Genomic DNA, 20390 nt, shown 5'->3' on the forward strand with positions numbered 1-20390 from the left:
CAAACTACCTCATACTAGAAATAACGGAATATTTTTTGCTAGTTTACAGAAATATTTATAAATTCTCACAACTATTGGGAAATTTTTGGCGCAAAGCGAAGGCTCACCCGCGGGAATCAATGAGTTTGCAGCCAAAAATTAACCAATGGAAGCGCTCCACGTTAAGCACGTGACTAAAATTAACCAATGAGCACGAGACACGAGCTTTGGCCGTGGTAAGTCCTGGTTGGTTTGTATCGCTTGAAAGCTGCAGTTTCGCTAGAAAGTTTTGCACAGATTTTATCCTTTCGCTGTCAGTTTCAGCTGTTGCGACTGGTTTTCAAGGAATGGGGAGAAAAACGTACCTTCTAAGCCTCTTGGGGCTCCTTCTAATTTCTTGTAAGTGTATTTTTAACTTTCTTTTTGCTTTTTCTTTTGCACAAGTAAGTTTAAAGTTTTGCAAGCTTCCTTGTCGTGACTGATGGTCCTGATGGAGAATTTAAACTGGGTTCAAAGCTTTAAATTTCAAGAAAATTTAAACGATACTTCGATTCAGATGTTCAGCACAGATCTCCGTCGGTTTTCCTTGAATGCAAGAACATCCAATATTTGTTTGGGTCATTTGAAAAAATCTTATGGCGTAACGTAACCAGTTTCGATCTTCATTCCACTTGTAGTTATCAATTAGTGAGAGTTGAATTTCCTTTTGAGCAATTGTCTTCTCTTATATGCCTACTGTTAGAATATGAGCTCTAGAATTTACGAACTATGTCATGAAGCTGCAGATCAGTTTAGATTTTAAAGACTGTCGGTTGGCCTACAAGTGTTGTTACTTTTATCTCGATTGAAAAGTTCATACAATTGATTTTTATCGATTGAATAAGGTACTATTCACTTCAATCAGATTTCTTTGTTCGCAATGAAATATCCATAAAAATCTATATTAAGAATGACAATCTGCATTTAAATTATTTTAATCAGTTTCGAAAACTCTAGCAGAAAACGTTTTCTATCGCTTCATGCTTCACGATTTTTCCAACCAAATTTTTCTCTCACCATTTTAGAAAGAATAAGTTTAAACCTTTTCCATTGGAACTGCCTCTGAATACAGTTTTCGGCTTTCAAACAATTCGTAAAGCAAAATTTTAGGGGAAAGTCTAAATGTAGTACATTCCATGAGGTATTGCAAAAACTGACACTTCAAGATTTTAAAAATCTGTCCTGGTTATATGGCAAGTTCTGATTGGCTGCTTGTTGTCAGCCAATTAGATTAGGCCAGATATGTCTTCCATATCCAAGAACAGAGTGCTTAGAGGCTATTTAGCCACTTGAGAAAGAATTTAAAATTTAATTCATCTACCAGTTTGCTTAATTGTTTTCTCAACAGTTAAATGACTTTTCATTTTCCATGCTTCTTTTGGATTGAAATAATTTCAACATTGTCGTACCTTTTTTAACTTTTTGTGATGAATAATACTGTTCTCTTTTGCGGGTGGTGTTTTGTTTGTTTCTTTACTCAGCTTCCAAAGTTTTTTGCAGATGTACAAGTTTTAGTAAATAGCATATAAGAATGCTTATTGTTTCCATGCAATTAAACATGATAATGTCATCTACAGTTAAATTGTGATCAATTTAAAGTCATCTAGTTTTTCTCTGTTAGATTTTCAATTTTATTGCTTTAGTGCACCTATATTATTATGAAACTTGTGAATACAATTCCATCATTTTAAAGTCATCTAGGTTCTTTTTGCTAGATTTTCAATTTTTGTTGCTTCAATACACTGAATGTAGTCTTTTTTGCTAGATATTCATTGTTTGCTGCTTCAATGCACCTATAATAATATTAAACTTGAAAATACAATTCCATCAGGGTCTTTGACATGTAGGTCTTTGTCATAAGAGTCAGTGACTTGTACATGTACATGTAGCTTGATTACCTAAAATTTCTCCATTTTCAACAGCAAGTAACGAACTAAACAATCAACTTTTGTTTCATCAATTTCTTGTTTTGTATTAATTAACAGGACAAAAACCCAATCGGGGAAACAGAGTTAAATTTATGGTCATACTTGACATGTGTTTATAAATACTAATTTTTCTTTCTATTTTTCAGCTCTGTGTTTAGCCGAAGAGGATAAGACAGATGAGAAAACAGAGACAGAACCACCTACTGTAGATGAAGATGTTGGCAAAAGTAGAGACGGATCAAAGACTGATGACGAGGCTGTTCAGAGGGAGGAGGAAGCCATTAAACTTGATGGTTTGAATGTAGCACAGATGAAGGAACTTAGGGAGAAAGCAGAGAAATTTGCTTTCCAAGCTGAAGTTAGTCGAATGATGAAGCTTATTATCAACTCCCTGTACAGAAATAAAGAGGTAAGACAATGGTATAGCCTACAGATTTTGAATAGTTGAAAGTTTGCTGGAAAAATATCATACAGTATATCTGTGCATGTGTTCCTGAGGGTGGCCGTTTAATAGGGGTTGAACTGTAGTACATGTAACATTTCCCTGAAACATCAAAACTCAACTTTGATGCAGAGCCGGGTAATAAATAGTGAGAAAGAGTAACAAAGAGTAACATGAATTTTACGTATGTACTACAAGTGGTGGCTTTTACAAAATCTGCTTCTCTTTTTTCCAGATTTTCTTGAGAGAACTTATTTCCAATTCGTCTGATGCCTTGGACAAGATTAGATTCTTGAGTCTTACTGATAAATCAGCCCTTGCTGCTACAGAAGAACTCTCCATTAAGATCAAAGCGGACAAAGAGAACAACATTCTTCATGTTACTGATACTGGTATTGGTATGACAAAGGACGATTTGGTCAAAAACTTGGGTACCATTGCCAAGTCAGGAACAAGCGAGTTTTTCCAGAAGATGGCGGTAAGAACTTAGCCTAAGAACTTATTGCATTGTAGTAGAATTTATTATTTTCAGTGTTATCTTGGCCTTGCATTGTGTGGTTTTCTTACCTCAAGCTTCATTGTTCAATATTCAGGATGCTCAGTCAAGCGATCAGGCGAGTGACCTCATTGGCCAATTTGGTGTTGGTTTTTACTCTTCGTTCCTCGTTGCCGACCGTGTGATTGTCACATCCAAACACAATGATGACAAGCAGTACATCTGGGAATCTGATGCTGCTTCTTTCAGCATCACAGAGGATCCCAGGGGCAATACCCTCCAGAGAGGAACGACCGTCAGGTAATGGACAGCTATCATTCGTCACTAGTTTTGCACAATTCCTAGTTTCTTTTGACTAACAAGGCCATGAGGCAGGTGTTGTCTTTGCAAATAATGACACAGATTTGAGCAAGATATGGCCTTATGTGCCTACTGGCACAATTATAAGAGATGATGATGATTTAAGCAAGATAGCAATATATACTGCAGTAACTTAAGATACGTACTTTTGGTTTGTTTGTTAGTTTTTAACTGACAGATGTAAATATTTTTCTGCAGTGTACATCTGAAGGAAGAAGCTCGTGACTTCCTGGAGCCCGAGACCATTAAAGACCTTGTGAAAAAGTATAGTCAGTTCATAAATTTCAACATCTACCTGTGGACAAGCAAGACAGAGGAAGTTGAGGAGCCAGTCGAGGAGGAAGCCAGCACTGACGATAAGAAGGCTGATGAATCTGCTGAAGATAAGAAAGAGGAGAAAGATGAAGAGAAAGAGGAAGAGAAGAAGGATGAAGAGAAGGAGAAGGAAGACAAGGATGATGATGTGGAGGTTGAGGAAGAATCAGAAGAGAAGGAGAAGAAACCCAAGACTAAAAAGGTGTGCATCTTGAAAATGAACCCATTTGGCCCTTAGATGATGGCAATACTCCTAAGTACTTCCAAGCATTTTCTATAAGATGTCTCGGGCAGGCTTATTGGGTTTGAAAAGCAGTTGTCTGAAATTTGCAATTAGACTGGCTCATGATCAAGCCAACAATTTAAAACACAATCTGTAAAGAAAAAAGTAAGCAACTCTTCAAAAAGTCCGTAGACTTGTGGATAAATGTACCAACCTGGAAAATCCTTGCTCTTGGGAGAATTATTGTGCTAGTGGTAGTTTTGCCGATATAATCAATTTTATCATTCTTATAACTTGTTACAAGAAGTTGAGAGAATTAAGCAACTGATCACTCTTGGCAATACATGTAAGTTGGCTTATTGGAAACAATAATCTTGTTTGGTTTGCTGATTCTTCTTTGATGTTCTTACCTGCAGGTGGAGAAAACTACCTGGGACTGGGAACTTATCAACACCAACAAACCAATCTGGAGCCGAAAACCCAAAGATGTCAAGGACGAGGAATATAATGAATTCTACAAATCATTCACCAAGGTAAATCTTGCTACAAGTGAACCTTGCTCGATGCTATGCACAGGATAGTTATTTATCAAGTGGATAGCATTGTCCAACTTTTGTACAACTGGGGTCTGGTTTGAAACTTGGTAATCAGAAAACAATATGACCTGCTGCACATACATTTACATGTACAGTGGAACCTCGATTTAACGAAGTCACTGGGGAGCGGCCAAATTTGTGCATTAAATCAAGGGTTCGTTATTTCGAAAACCTCGACATAACAAATTTGAGGAAAAACGACCAAAATGTTCGTTATATCGAGGTCATAGTTAATGATTGATTTGTAACACAGGTGACTTCTGTCATGCAATTCACTAAGCATGGTGACTTTCGGTATCAATTATTTCCACTTTTGAGCAGATGCACACCTTTTGTTTACAAAAGAACGACACTTTCAGAGTAGCAATTTGAAAATGTTGCAACATAGAGGTCATACAGAAAATTGTCTTTGTAAACAAGGAAACATTGTAATTCGTTATATCGAGGTAGATTTTATGTTTGGGCTTCTGGATTATGTTCGTTATATCGAAGAATTCATTATATCAAGGTTTGTTATATTGAGGTTCTATTCCATATATTTTACTGTAACTTTGGCCAGGATATAGAATATCGTTCGTTATATCGGGGACTTCGTTAAATAGAGGTTCCACTTTACATACAATTATTGCCTGCATGTATGTGTAATTTTTAATTTTGTTATAGTATTTTCTTTGAGTGTAATGGTATGCTCTGTACCTTCTAACTTTGTTTCTGGGTTGTTTCTTTTCCTAACCATGAAAAATGAACAGTCATTTTACTTTGATAAGAAAGATAAAGAGAAAAAATCTGTAAGTTCAACAAGATTGATGTGTCATAAAGTTTGCTTTCAGGCAAGAGAAAGCATTTTGAGTAGTAGTCCTGCTTATAGATGACTTAGTGTGGCAATTACCTTATCTTCTCTAAGCATATTTACTCTTGAAAATCATGTTTATCATGTAAATGAAGGGTTCTCTTGCTTTTGTCATGTGTTCATTATTGTACCTAAATGTACGCAGAATGTAATCTAACAAGAAACTCATAAATTTATGAACCTCTTTCCCTTTTCTGGAATAATTTGGAATGGCGGAAATGTTGAAAATGAAGTACACTAGTTTTGGCATGCCGTTTTATAAGATTGCTTCAAGATATCAATCAATAATATTATGATTGATTTGTTTCAGGATCATGATGACCCTCTTGCCAAGACTCACTTTGTTGCTGAGGGTGAGGTGACCTTCCGTTCTATCCTTTATGTACCAAAATCAGCCCCTCACAACCTCTTCTCTGAGTACGGCAAGAAAATGGACCAGATCAAGCTGTATGTGCGACGTGTCTTTATCACTGACAACTTTGAGGACATGATGCCCAAGTACCTTTCCTTCATCCGTGGTGTTGTAGACTCTGATGATCTGCCACTGAATGTCAGTCGTGAAACTCTTCAACAGCACAAATTGTTGAAGGTTATCAAGAAGAAACTTGTGCGAAAGGCTCTAGACATGATCAAGAAAATCCCCAAGGAAGACTACATGGATAAATTCTGGAAAGAATTCAGTACAAGGTATTTTTGCATTAGATGACTTTTATCCATCTTTTTATAGGGTTGGGCAAGGAATGGAGATGCTTAGGAAGTTTGGTAAGGGTTTTGCTGTAGAGCACATTGTCAGACAAACGTTTTTCAAGTACAGTGTAGTATTGTCCAGGGAAGGGGCTCTCTTCTCTGGCAAATGATTAAATCAGCTAACACTTTCATCTAGTAATGGTATTATTTTATAAAAAAGCTAATGTCTGTTTCTTGTATAGCATCAAGTTGGGTGTAATGGAGGACCACTCCAACAGAACTCGATTGGCCAAACTACTGCGATTCTATTCCTCCAACTCTGAGAAAGAAATGACAAGCTTGGCTGATTATATTGAGAGGATGAAGGAGAAGCAAGAAGCTATTTACTTCATGGCAGGAACTAGCCGTAAGGAGGTGAGATTCAGCTAAAAAATAGAAAGTACATCCCATAGGAAGACAATTTCTGTGCTTAGTATAACAGTAGTTTCCTGTTCCTCTGAGATATCATATGCCACCTTTATTTGTTTCACCAGTATAACTTATACCTTCACTTTTTTACAAATGTAGGTTGAGACCTCGCCATTTGTGGAAAAACTCCTGAAGAAGGGTTATGAGGTGTTGTACTTGATAGAGCCAGTTGATGAATACTGCATCCAGAGCTTGCCAGAGTTTGAAGGAAAGAAATTCCAAAATGTTGCCAAAGAAGGGCTGAAGATTGGAGAAGATTCTGAGAAACAGAAAAAGAAGCAGGCAGCTCTGGAGAGCACATATGAGCCTCTGCTGAAATGGCTGAAGGAAGATGCCCTCAAGGATCTGATTGAAAAGGCAGCTGTCTCTCAGCGTTTGGATGAGTCACCCTGTGCCCTCGTAGCCAGCTCATATGGCTGGTCTGGTAACATGGAGAGGATAATGAGATCTCAGGCCTATGCCAAGAGCGGTGACCCCAGTAATGAGTAAGTGCAACACTATCTATCAGGAGTACTCAGGCCTAAAAAAAAACTTGAATTGCCCTTTGGACAAGCAGCTCTCAGCTTTTGCTTGCCCTAGGCAAGTCTTAGTTTGCTCTTTTTGTAATTTAGTTGGAGAAGACTTGCTCAAGCCCTTGGATGGCACTTTTTTTGAGCCATGTACTACTTGCATTACAGTATATGCAGTCAGGGCATTTGTTAAGTCACAAAGTCAAACTTTAGGGTTAATGGAGGATGACCAGTTTTTTTTTAGCATTAGTATACATCAAAGAGTCAACTGTTAGTTTCTCGCTACTTCCCTTTCCCATGCGCTGAGGATCCCACTTAGCACATGTTAGTAAAAAGTAGCAAGATAGAACTGGTGCTGATCATAAAGAACAACTTTAGAGTTATTGATTGAGTTGGTCTTATTGTCAATGCCAACATTGTACTTAGTCTCTCAAAGAAGTCCAGCCAAGATAATTTATTTTAAAATTAATGGTTTCCAAAGTGTATCTATCAATCCAGTTTTTATAAATTTAAGGTGGGCAAAACTTGGCTATGGGTTATTTTGCATTGCATTTCTCATTTTCCAAACTTCCAATCACATCCTACACAAAGTGTACCCCAAAACATGGAATGAACTTCTTGAAAATAGATTCCACTTTACAAAGAATGGTGCTAAATGAAGAAATGTGTTTACATTTGGGGTTATAAACTTGATTTTTTTAAAAGTGCTTTACTAGTTATCCTAACTGTCTGTTTGGTTTTCTTTACTAGATACTATGCCAACCAGAAGAAGACCCTTGAAGTGAATCCCAGACATCCATTGGTCAAAGAGCTGCTCAAAAGAGTGGAGACAGACAAAGAAGACAAAACTGCTAAAGATCTTGCTCGTGTGCTCTTTGAAACTGCTACTTTGAGATCAGGGTACTTAATCAAAGTGAGTTTGACTTGATGAATGTGGCTCTTTGCAAATTCTCTTAGGGTTTGTCGCCTGGACTGCAGCTTTAATGGGCAATAATTACATAACTTGCAGGCTTCGTTTGTTAGCTAGCAAATGATTTTCAATTGTGCAAGTTTGTTCGGTCCGCTGATGCTGATAAAATTCATTTTCCGGATGTTATTAAAAGAGAAGCCATGCCAGTGCTATACACCTGTAACTCAGTGTTAACCTCAGGGCTTGTGATTAGGGTGGAACGGTTATAACCAGGACTAGGTATGCATGCAGATCTTGTCCAAAGGTTACCTTCATTTTGTAAATCGAGTCTTCTTTGTGGTGCACTCTACAGAGAGCTTCAGACGTCTCCATACATTTGTGTTGACTAATGTACAGTGAGCGATCAGCGTGTCTTTGTAGCGAGCTTCACACGATCAACTTTTTTACGTTTTCAGGACTCCCAAGACTTCGCTGGACGTATCGAGCGCATGCTCCGTCTTAGCATGGGAGTAGACCTGGAAGCCATGGTGGAACCAGAGGAGGAAGAAGCAGAGGAGAAGGAGGAGGAGGAAGACAAAGATGGAGAAGAGGTAGATGCAGAGGGAGACAAAGAAGATGAGAAGACGGAAGAGGAATCTGCTACTGCGGAGGAGGCAGTGACGGAAGGAGAGACTAAACCGGATGAGAAAGAAGATGAAGTGGAGGTAAACACTCGATATTGACTCCTTGCCCTTCAGGAAGCTGGCACAGCAAAGTTAAACATTGACCCCTCTTTTCTTTGAGAGATTCGTCCTCCCTCAGTTCTGTAAGGTGACAACCAATAGTTCCATTACCACTTCCTTGGGTTGATAGCCTACAAAGAACAATGCCCTCTTCGAGCCTTAAAATTCCAGGTGATCTGAGACAATTTTCTCCCTACAATACGAAGCCACTGTCTAGCAGACAAGTGACAAGAATATAGAAAATAGTCAAGTGAGGGGTTTTAGCCTGTAACTCTCATTGAATCATTTTCATTTTGGGTTTGACAAGGGTTTATTTGCCGCAGAGAATTAACTGCCAGGTTAATTTCTGTTTCTCTTCAGGGTGAATCGAAAGAGGCCCCAGCAGAACCGAAAGACGAGCTTTAACAACCCAAGAACACTTTAGAATTTTGATAGACTTTATATTCTGGTGCGTTCACGTTGCGATGTTTGTCTTCCACGGTTGTACAAAAATAAGACGGCCAAAGAACTTCCTGGATCGAGAAGTATTTATAAGAAAGACGCCCAATTCGCAGGATAAAATATGCTGGAAGTGCCCTCTGGAAGCTGTTTCTTCTGTTTCAAACCTGCACTACTCACCTAGAACTTAATGTAATGCCCTTCCCATTTAAAAAAGCCAATATTGAAATATAAGCAGCTTTAGAAGAGGCATTTCTCAGTGGATCTTGGAAACTTTCGCTTGAATTTTATTCTGAAAACTTAACCAGGGCCTCCGGAACATGGCTGTCCAGTAAATTGCATTCTTACAAAGAAAAGTTTTAGGCGAGGTTAATAAAAATATCATTTATAGTACAATGTAGTTTTTGTTCTCATTAATAAATATAATAACTTTTGCTAAATGATTAAAAAAAACTGTATATCAGTTTACAAACATTAACGTCATTTACGATCACGTACGCTAACATCACCCAAGCGTGCGGTTGGCAGAAAGATCTTTCAAGCAAGTGAAACCCTCGCTTGGTGTTGAATGTCTAACACGATTTTCCGTAGGTGTCAGCGTTCGAATTTCCTTCAAGCGTTTACAGTGAAGCATCTCGTATTTTAATTGAGAACATCAAAATTCGCTGAGGCGCTTCACAGAGACCGCTCTGAAAAAACAGATTTTCGATCGTAACCTGCCGTAATAGAAACAGTCCACGATACAGTGGTTTGAAACTTTCGCCGACCAGGAAATCTCTTTAGAGTGCTTGTGACGTCACTGATATCTTCCTTATATGGAGAGGGACTAATTGTGTCCAACTATAGGCCTTCAAACTATTTTGTCGCAACAAGTTTGGAATACTCCTTTAATTAAGTAAACTTCGGGGCGGAATCGTCGCCTCTGAATTGCGGATTCTTAGCGACGAGGCAAGGATACTTTCGCACTTCTCGCTTCGCTGACAAAAGCTGCGCCTAGACAATAACTGATCTGGGACAACCGTTCTACGATGTACTTGCTTGGCGGAAATCAAGATTTCGAGAAGATGTCTTCGTTAAAGGGCGACTTCTAAGGCCGTCCAATGCAAGTAACTCTTGGTCTTTCGCAGTTCCTTTGCCACTAAATTTTGCGCCCACATCGACTGTTTCCAACGACATCAGGGCACGCCTGATTGTCTTGGTGTCTGTGTGATAGACGCCCTGTTTTGCTGTGTTTATGTCCAGTGCACGCTGGAAAAGCAGCTTGGCTTCTCTCGTGGCATCTTTGGTGCCCTTGGATTGAAGTAGTTTACCTGGTAATTGAAGAGACGAGTCAGAAAAAAAAAGCATTTTCATGGGGAAATAATTCATCTGCACAAGTTCCGCAATAGACTTCCAGGTTTTTCGCTGTTGTAGGTATTCTCAGCTTTCGCTCCTGCACTTTACGCTCTCCGCAATCGGGTTGTTAACGTCGTAAATATTTCTCCCGCTCCGAGCTCGACCTAGATCTAAAGAAGGCAAACTACTTGTGTGCTCAGAATCTAGAACGGAACCTGCGTTTACTTGTTCCATAGTTAGTATGCTTGTTCATGACAAGGCTAGCAAAATTAGCGCCATAATACATCGGGGGGAAGTGGGAGACTCGCGAATATTTGTTGTCGGATCATTTCCGAGCCAACTTCTATGCTTCGTAAGCCCTCGGGCAACGTTCGGGAACTGCTTCAGTGTATTCTACGAAAACTGCCCCATGTGTAAACCAATCAAAATTAAGGAATATGCCCTCAATTATACAAGCTATATCAAAACACTCTCTATACTGACCTAACTTGAACAACGTATTTGAAACAAGCAAATGAGACGGACCCAAGAGATCTTCACGCATGCTCAATGCACGGCGAAACATTTCCTCCGCCACTGTGACATCCGGGGACTCTGCAGCGTCTGAACACGAGAGCGAGGCCAGCGCGTCATAAATCTCCGCCACCAGAGGATGAGAAGACCCGTACCATTCCTCTCTCATCTCCAACGATTTGCGAAACAAAGACTCGGCGTCTTCGCAGTGTTTTTGTTTTGCCGCTAACAAACCCATGCGAAAATAAACGCTGCTCTGGCCTAAACGAAGAGAAAAAGAGAAAGACGAGATATAGGATAACACGGCCTTTTCAACAGTATGCCAAGGGGATCAGTTAAGCTTCCCGATGTAAAGAGCTCGCAGTGTTTTGAAGACAAGTTGTAACTTCTTTGAGTTCGAATTATTTGTTTTTAACCTTCTGTCACTAAAAGCTGGCAATGAACAGGGCTACAGGTTTTTTCTTTTTCAAAGTTACACAAATTGGACCAGGGAAGCAATTCTCTAACATAACGGTAGCGTTGCGAAGAAGGGAAAGATTTTCTATTATAAATTTTCGAGAAAGCAGTGTTGGCCATCTTGATAAAAGGAGCTCAGTCACAGCATTCTTAGTTAGCCAAGTGCAAAATTACCTTTAAATTAAAGGAAACCCTAAGGTAATAGTTTTCTAAGATAGAAAAACACCAAGAGATAAAAAATAAACGATAAAGGAACAAGGATGGTTCAGGATGGAGAAGATTAACACGGATTACAAACGACGAATTTGAAAAATTGAGGCTAAACTTTTCAAGATGCGCTAACCGTGACGTAGCTGCTTTACAGAATACGAGTGTAACGTGGCTTATTTGCTTGGAATTGATAACAGCCAGGAGTTTATGTCAGGTACTTACCAGGAAACTGTTGGGCAAGTTTCATGTGCTTCATTGCGTCATCCAAAATAGCGCCGACGTTATCCGAGCCTGTCTCCTCTGTTTTATCTTTAACCGAGGTTGGCGTTTTCACTCTTCCGCTCCTTGCAGAAGCACGTGATCGACTCACTACTTCCGGTGGAAGTGACACGTGACTTGGCAGTTGACATAGAGCGATGTGATTCAAGAGGCGGCCAATCATAGCCGCGTGTTCAACCTGGAACCCAACAGAATGCAACTTAGAAAGGATCACATAAGATAGCAATAAACAAAATCTAGAAAACGAGACTTTAAGGATCGTTTCACCGTTCGGAACGCATTGTCCTAAAGCAACAGGAATCTCGATTTTTTGGCGGATTCGAAGGTTCCACATTGGGCAATCATCGATTTGGCCTAAAGTGGACTCTTCAAAGACGTTGTTTTTATCCGTCAAGTCTCTGAACAGAACCCTAGTGTGTGACCATTCAAATGAAAACTGTTGAGCAGTACTTTCGTGTGGTACTATTTATTTTGCTCTACAAGGTGGTTTTAACGTTCACGTCTGTGAACAAAACCTTAGTGTGTGACCGATGTGACTGGAACTTTCATGTACAAAGGATTCCAATTTTACATGCAGCCAGTAGGTCTGTGGAGGAAGCCCCACAGCATGTGACAATTCAAATGGAAGCTCTTATTGACCTTATTAATAGTACTTTCATGTGGTGGTATTTTATTTTCTCTGTTTCTCAAATCGAAAATTGTATTTACAATGGTAATTGTAAATACAATTACCATTGGTCTGAAATCATGCTGAAATCAGAAGCATGATTTCAGACCGAAAATTGTACGACACGAAGTTCAATTGTCACTTTATTACCTCCATTTTGAAATCGCACAATTTAATCCCTCAAATACAGGATTTTGGTCATTACCAATATTTTATTGATCCAGAGCCGGTTTGTTGAAAAAGCAGAACCGGAAACGCTTTTACATGTCATTTTGTACGCAGAACAGAAAAAGATGCGATTAAGCGAAAAAAATAGTGCGATTCGTGAATTAATCGCACTGCTGAGAACCAATCCGATTGCAAGGACCACCAGTGATTTCAAAACGGAAGTAATAAAGTTAGTGGGTTTAATATCACTAAAGCGCCTTAACGTGTCAGAAACACGTCTTACCGTGTCAAAAGACGCCTTATCGTGTCAGAAACACGACTTACCGTGTCAGAAACACGCGTCATTTCTGCTACAGATTTCAAGGCACCATTAAACCAATACACCGCTCTATTCGGCTCAGATAGTTTGAGATACAAATTCCCCAATGACTCCTGTATATCACAGAGCAAGTAAATGTCCTTTACTGAAACGACAGGATATGCCATTTTGTAAGCGTTCAAGAGGAGATTCTGGGCCATAACATCATGCCCATTTTCCGCCAGAAAGTTTCCTGAAAAGTAGTGAACAAGCGCTACTTCAAGTTGAGAAAATTCCTCGTCGCTGCTCTTACGGCACAACTCGTCAACGGCCGAGAATTCTCTGGTTTTTGAAGAAGCAGATCTGACGTCTCGTTCTGTTGTTTCCTTTGATTCGCTTTGTAATCTCTCTTCGGCCTTAATGGCCATTTGATAGAGAATCTCTTCAGGTTTACGGTTTGCCTGCTTCAAAACACTCCAGTATGACAACAGATCGATCCTTCGTCGTTGCTCGCTTTTCAAACTCACGAGCTTTATAAACACTCTCGGTTCACAAATTGTTTTGCTCAGTGCGTCCATGTTTCCACTCATCTCCAGTTGCCATGGTAACTCGTCCACCATGCGCCCGGATGAAGGTTGTTTGGAAAAGAAACTTGAGAGCACAGTGTGACCCTGTTGCTTCTGTCGTTCCCAGTTCTCTTGAAATGCGGGTGAAACCGCGCGTTCTTGGGACGGAGAGGTGAGGTTACCCAGCAACGCAATTTCCACGGTACCGCGGACAGACTGGTGCGGAAAGGTAAACAACCCAGACGGCATTTCGATGAGCGCATGCTCCGCGATCAAACGAAGCATTTCCCAATGCGCCTTGGTCACCTCGTAGTTCTTTATGTAGCCCATGACTTGGAGAGCGCCTAGAGCCTCGCTTTCAGATAATCCCTCACGTGACAGAGCAAAGAGCCTCAGCACATCAGCCACCCAGCCACTGTTCATACGATCACGTGATACCTGCGCCTTAATGGCGGGAACAGGGCTGCGCGAAACCGCTGGGCGCAACCAGCCGTATTCATGAGTCCAACGACGAAATATCAAGCTCCACAGATCGAAGAGAGTCGGCGCATGAACGTACGACTCTAGCAACCTGTCCGCGTTCTTGTGCGCGCCCAAAACACGCAACTCACAGGAAAGGGCGACGTAAAACAAGGGAAGGTGTGCCAGATTGGAAGAAGTTATCCTTGACAACCGGGTCGCGTCCAAGAACTTGTAGTTGGAGCCAACATACTCTTTCAGAAGATCATTCTTGCCTCTAACATCAAACAGCCGGGGCATGTCAATACAATAGGCATCCCTCCTTTGTGACAGTGCGCGGTAAGTGATGTCCGCTCTGGTCGTGGTGACGATGATTCTGCAGGAGACTGGGACTGAGGACGGCAGCCATTGCATCTCCTTGACTTTAAACGCGGCAACATCTAAAGCGTGTCCCAAATGATCGGCCCCGTCCAAGACGATTACAGAAGGACCTAAGGAGATGGCCGCTCTGAACGCTTCCACCACTCGAGTGAAGTCGCTCAGGTCTTGGTTGTCCGCGAGGTCATCGACGTCAGAATCAAGATACTGAAGCCGTAGTTGGCTTGTACAGCGGCGCATGAAGTTAGCAATGTCACTACTGCCCGAGTCGCAGCCGACAAAGTGGGGAATGGTGACGACCTGGGGATAGCTTGAGGTCAACTGTTTCAGCCAATGAGCCACGAGGGTAGATTTACCACAGCCGCTCTCACCTGAGAAACAGAAAGAAGCAAGCAGTAGTCTGAAATACAGGTGGGAAATGACACAAAACAAGCTACGAATACATCCTTTCGACTATAAATTAAAGAAAGTTTTTATAAAGAAAACGAGAAAATAAAGAACTTGTATGCTCACAGCTGAAAAAAAGAAGGCTTGAAAAAGTTACCAGAAGCCGCCAAACAACTTCTAATGATGCACATAAAAGATTCAATTTATGTACCGCTTGTTTTGCTACCTCATGGAAAGACCAACCGAAGTAGCGCTATGAAATGTCTGAAAGGTCTAAAAGCAACGAAGATCTTTAATTTCAGAATTTTACAGGTAGTATTTATTGTAATTTGAACAACATTGAAACATTCAGAGTTCAGTCGAGCCAGGCCTATTTTCTTCGAGTCTTCAAATCACTATACAATTGATCATGTAACTCCCTTCCACAGGCCTTTCCAGGAAGACTGGCAACTCAAACGTGGACGAAACGCCACTATTTGTAGCCGTCAAGGTATCTTTTAGGATCTTTTAGGGTTGCTTCCGATTAGAAGTAATAAAAACTGCTGTTATGTCCGTTTTAAAGTGGTATCTTTTAGGGGTCAAATAAAGGTCGCGTCACGCCCAAATTGGTCTCTTTTTGGGGTTTAATTCAAATTTTCCGCTGCGCATCCTCAACCTTTTCACGTAGGAGTCTCCCAGGGGTTTCAACGCCCCGGGGACAGGGACTCCCATATAAAAAGGACGGGGGTGCCCGTCGGAAATTTTGAAAAGAACCCATAAGAGGTACTAAGATCCTGTTCTGTGGGCGTGGCTGGAAATTTTTATCATCCCTAAGAGGTGCTAATTCTAAAACAACACATAATCCCCTGTTATGTTTTTTTCCGACATAATACCCTAAATGATACCGGAAAAGCTCCAGCCGTGGACCTTTTGAGGCTGAACACCCTAAGACTAAAGAGGCAACAAAACCGCTTTTTTAAAAGGGATGAAGAACACCTCAGTCCTTTTTATCTGTGAGTCCTTCCCCCGGGGGTTCAATGGTAGATCTTCTGCACACACATACCAGCTATCACCAACACAGGGGGCAATGTTTCCTTGTCACTGCCAGGAAGACTGGTCATAAAAGTGCCTAACACCGCAGCTGGTACCACCATGCTTGTCTTTCTTCTAATTCCCTGGTCCACTTCAGCATGAACGCTTAGCACCTCAAGCATCTCTCTTATCCTTGGTGTCTTGACGAAGACTTGGCGTCGCGCCATTGCAAATGCCTCATGAGCGGACCACTGACGGAAGACTTCTGACTCTGTGCTGGAGAATACGAGTGGATTGATTGGAGGGTACAGCAAGTCAATAACTGCAGCCCAGTCTTTAATCAACAGGTCTCCAAGCTGTTCCAGGGTGGTAAAATGACGCACAGGCAACTCTGATAGGAAAAAGAGAAATATATACCAGTTTGTCTTGCTGACTTGCATTTCTTTGAGGAAATTCCATAGAAATCGTAGAAGTGGCAAAAAGACTGACCAGCAGGAGGGCAACCGGTTTTCACAGGTGGGCAAAACTTTTTGAACTGAACTTCTTTATAAGAAAAACTTTCCTCCAGATGGTCAAACCAGGTGAGCAAAACCATCCTCTCAGCCTGTCAATTTGTCTGGTGCCCACAGTGCCATGTCAGTTATATGAAATGGTTTCCATTCCTTTTGAGCCCATTTTAGTTTAGAAATTTAAGGTGGCTCTGAAACCCTTCTGATGACTTTTAAACCTTGAAACAAGTTTTGTCTAAATACTCAGCCCCCAAGAAATTCACCCCCTCCCAAAAACAGAAACACTACTTATAGCCCGGAATAATTCTCCCACATCCAACCAATGGCCTTACAATCAACACATCAGTTATTCAAGACTGGGTCACAAACCTGTGTCAATGGTCTGCTGTTTAAGTTCTCTTAGTTTCCTTGCAGCATATTCATTCTCAGGTTTATAAATAGACAAAATACTGTCTTGCTGGCAGGGCTCGACATCCTGAAGCTTTTCTTCCACATGGGTGGAGTTGCGGAAATAGAAATAACCATAGTCATATTTCTTACGGAAGGAAGCCTGCACAATTTCCAACTCAGTGATGCTGTTATATCTAGAATGCAAAATGACCCAAGATAATAACATTTTATTAATCAGTTATACAAAAATAACTTATTAGCGGAGCACCATAACCATAGGAACAGAACCACATGCATGCATAGAAATAGAAACCCATGCAACTTTTTTCTCATGGTCAGCATGGATCGCAGGCGCGTGCGCCCAACAACGACGACGACATCGCACTACATAGCAGCCATACTACAGCTAATACCAAGTCATGTAGCCTTGGTTTACAGCATTCATCTTTGATATTGGACATCCATGTTATGGTTAATTGACACCTGTCAAAATAGGGTATCCACTGACCAGTATCATGTGACCATATTGCGGGTTCAAGTTTAGAGCTCATCGAGATCAGAGGGTTTTTTTAAAGTTGACCACTGACCAAGTGCTGGTTTGTGGATTGGATCGTGAGCTCATGTCTGGTTAACTTGTTGTAATCAAGGCTGGATTGTTCAGTGAACAGTGAACACTTACAATTTGTGGAGAGACTCCAAAGCACAACCAACAGTGAACTTCTCTTAACCTGGAGTCTTTTGTTTTGTGTACTTTGAGATTATAGAAAGCCAAACAAAAAACAGAAAATCTCTCCGCAAAGTTACAAAACTCAAATGAGACTTTTTGGGCTTTGAAAAACCCGGTCCCGTAGCTCCACTTTTAGGCTTGGCTAAATCTATATATCATATTGTATGTTGTACAGTGCCAATAAAACGTATGATTTGGTAAAATATCCTACTGTTATGTAGTTGAGATGAGAACTTTGGCATTACAGGAGTTCTGGTTTTTGAGCCAATTTGGTCTGAAATAAATAGGTAGTCAAGAGTATAACGTTATGTAGTATAACGTTTTGACCATTTAGGTATGAAATACATGTAAGTTATGACTGGTTTAGTCTGGTCATTAATTATGTAAACTATCTGAGTTTATCATTGTTGTCATTCATGTCTTGAAATTTAATATGCCTGGTCTGAAATAGCGTAATGATTTTTGGGCCAGGTCTCAAATAGGCTATGTAAACAGACATACACAATGTATTGTGTTGTTCCAGAAAACATCTATACCCTGCCCATGAACTGCACCCCTATCCCTCTGGAAATTCCAGTTTTGGTTGATACTATCTTAAAAAACTTTGGCTTTGAGATCCCCAGGGTGGGTATAAATATACTCTGAAACCACACTTTGGGTCTGAAATAGGGTAAGTTCACCTAACCTTAAGGTGTCTGTCAATTTCTAGACAGCCACTGTGCTGTGGCCAATCAGATAGCAATTACTAGAGACACTTTCATGGCCTCTTTGAGGGAGAGATAATAACCTTGTGTTCATCATGTGATATGTGAATTAAAATCACCACATGTTCTCCTCTTCAAGAACCCAAGAATGCTTGCTAACAGATTATATATGTTTGTGTACAGTACTTCCCAACTTGATCCTTACAGTTAACCAAGGGATTGATTCCAGGGAATGCTGGTGATCTATGTGCATAAAAACATACCTGTGCTTGTCTTCAAGAACTTAAGAGAGCTTGATAGCAAGCTATGTTTGTGTATTTCCCAACATATCCCTACGGTTACCCCGTGGATGGTTCCCTGGGGGAAAACTGGTGGTAATGTCTAATGGTATAAAAAGCCCTTCATGTTCTCCTCTTCAAGAACCTAAGAATGCTTGCTCGCAGACTATGTTTGACCATGTTTGTGGACCTGTGTACAGTACTTTCCAACATATCCCTACGGTTAACCAAGGGATCAATCCTAGGGGGAGAGCCGGTGATATACGGGATATGTGCATGAAGCACCTACCTGTTTTCCTCTTCAAGCACCCAGTCGTACCCACATGCTGCAGCCGTCTCGAAGTTCCTGTCCAACCATTCCTCTGTAGCGGGGTCCTTCTCTTCCGACTCAGCAGCCCGATGGACCCCGTACCTGTCCCCTAGCAAGCAAATGAAAAACGGAGCACACCTACCGATACTATCCAAACACACGCGGAGAACATGTTCGTTATTTTGTTGAGATTGACTCTTGTTCCAACGTAAATCTACGGGAATGAAAGAAGTTCCTCGCTCTTTGCATATTCTGTTCAGCTGAGGGAATATCCTCTCTTGCAAGAAGTCTCGCTCGGTGTGGAAATCTCTGAACGTGGAACACACGAAAGGACGAATTATCTGTCTTCGCGCTGCCTCACTTCTCACCGAGGGCAAACTCGATCCGTCTCGCAGTTTCGGCATCGATCGCGAGAAAATCACTCCTAATCAAAACTATCGTATCACTACTGTTTAGATGAATAGGAAGTATTTACAAAAACGACCTTAAACGACTTTATCATGAGTCAATAACTGCGTTCTCGATTGGCGGTCTTTGTTCCCACGAAAACATAACAAGCTCCAGGAGCAACGAGAATATGCTAATTGCGGCAGAGAGAAGTCTGGGTACTAGCCAAACCAAAACACGGACGGGGGGAGACTGGAGTGTTAACTCGAAAAAAATAAAAATAAATAAAATACCTTTTTTTTCTGACGTACTTTCACTAATTTGGTCTCTAGAAACGATTTTAACAATCACTCACAGAAGTTGGTCACCAGTTCATTTACGAGCCTTTTTTTCTTTCAAAAACTGGGAGATACTTTGGTTAGACCTCACCCCGACGGGGGAGAATGGACCTGATAGGCTTGGCTACACAGCAGTAACCTGACAGCGTCAGATTCACTTCTCCTGTAGAAGTTCTGTAAGGTTTATGCCGGCTTATGAAATGAAATCACGCTTCTTTCTCCATGTGAGGCCGATGATTACTAGGGTTTGGCATTCTGCTGCGGGTCGTCTATTACTGTTCAAAGACTGGTTTTGTGAGGTACAGTTGAAAGAGGAAAAAGTGATGTGATCTAAAATTTGAAGGCTGGAAGACAGTCACGAAACACAGCTGAGGAAAAAATCAAGATGGCAGACGACAGTGTGGTATGTGAACTTTCATACCTACATAAGCTTACAATTATTTTGACAAAGCATTTTGCGAGAAATGTCTGTTCATGTCTGTTGGGAGATCATTGTTAGTGCTGGGACTGATAGAATCATTAACCTCCCGGGGCAGGGGGGTTGGGGGAGTACTCTACAAAGTTTAATACGGAGGGGCTCCACCCCGAGGTATACCATTTTGACAGATGGGGTACCCCTTTCAGATACCTTTTTAGCACCAAAAAAAAGTCTTCTTGCTATTTTCATGTTGTGCATGAAAGTAAATGATCCAGCCATAAAGTGCGTCTGTGCAAAATCTTTTAATTAAAGGACCTTTAAAAATAACTCAATGACAGATTAATCCCTACCATTCCATATAACTCAATTTTTTAGCTCCCTTGACTCTTTTATATATCCGAAGCCTAAGGGTTATAGGCCATTATAGGGAGTACTCCCCCCCCCCCCCCCCAGGCTTAACTGCTTATAGAATTGCTTGATGTTTTGCCATTTTCTTTTTCTGTCAGCAAGTGTGAACTCACATAAAACGACATGTAAAAAGGCCTCCTTTCACTCAAAACCATTCAAGATGATTCAAGGCAACTAAAGCCTTCTGGATCTCTTTTGTTAATTCTTGACTCATGTGCACAAGTTCAGTAAC

The 20390-nt window shown here is 40.8% G+C and overlaps 2 protein-coding genes across 2 annotated transcripts; one reads left to right on the top strand and one right to left on the bottom strand.

Moving 5' to 3' along the window:
• Positions 1 to 220: 220 nt before the first annotated feature.
• LOC110045464 (endoplasmin-like) lies at positions 221 to 9358 on the top strand. Its single transcript, XM_020751073.2, has 12 exons — positions 221 to 378; positions 2093 to 2355; positions 2624 to 2866; positions 2982 to 3184; positions 3443 to 3761; positions 4199 to 4315; positions 5539 to 5915; positions 6158 to 6329; positions 6483 to 6868; positions 7643 to 7805; positions 8258 to 8506; positions 8885 to 9358. Exons 1-12 carry the CDS (start codon positions 327 to 329, stop codon positions 8927 to 8929), a joined length of 2589 nt encoding a protein of 862 aa, XP_020606732.1. The 5' UTR covers positions 221 to 326; the 3' UTR covers positions 8930 to 9358.
• On the bottom strand, positions 9227 to 19269 carry LOC110045463 (tetratricopeptide repeat protein 41-like). Its single transcript, XM_020751072.2, has 7 exons — positions 18587 to 19269; positions 16568 to 16782; positions 15721 to 16080; positions 12915 to 14662; positions 11699 to 11933; positions 10781 to 11071; positions 9227 to 10272 (listed from the first exon to the last, which is right to left on the bottom strand). Exons 1-7 carry the CDS (start codon positions 19009 to 19011, stop codon positions 9986 to 9988), a joined length of 3561 nt encoding a protein of 1186 aa, XP_020606731.2. The 5' UTR covers positions 19012 to 19269; the 3' UTR covers positions 9227 to 9985.
• Between the last annotated feature and the right edge of the window lie 1121 nt (positions 19270 to 20390).

Source organism: Orbicella faveolata, unplaced genomic scaffold (assembly GCF_042242905.1).
Source record: "Orbicella faveolata isolate gen_17 unplaced genomic scaffold, um_ofav_v1 contig_4, whole genome shotgun sequence".
NCBI classification, from domain to species: Eukaryota; Metazoa; Cnidaria; class Anthozoa; order Scleractinia; family Merulinidae; genus Orbicella; species Orbicella faveolata.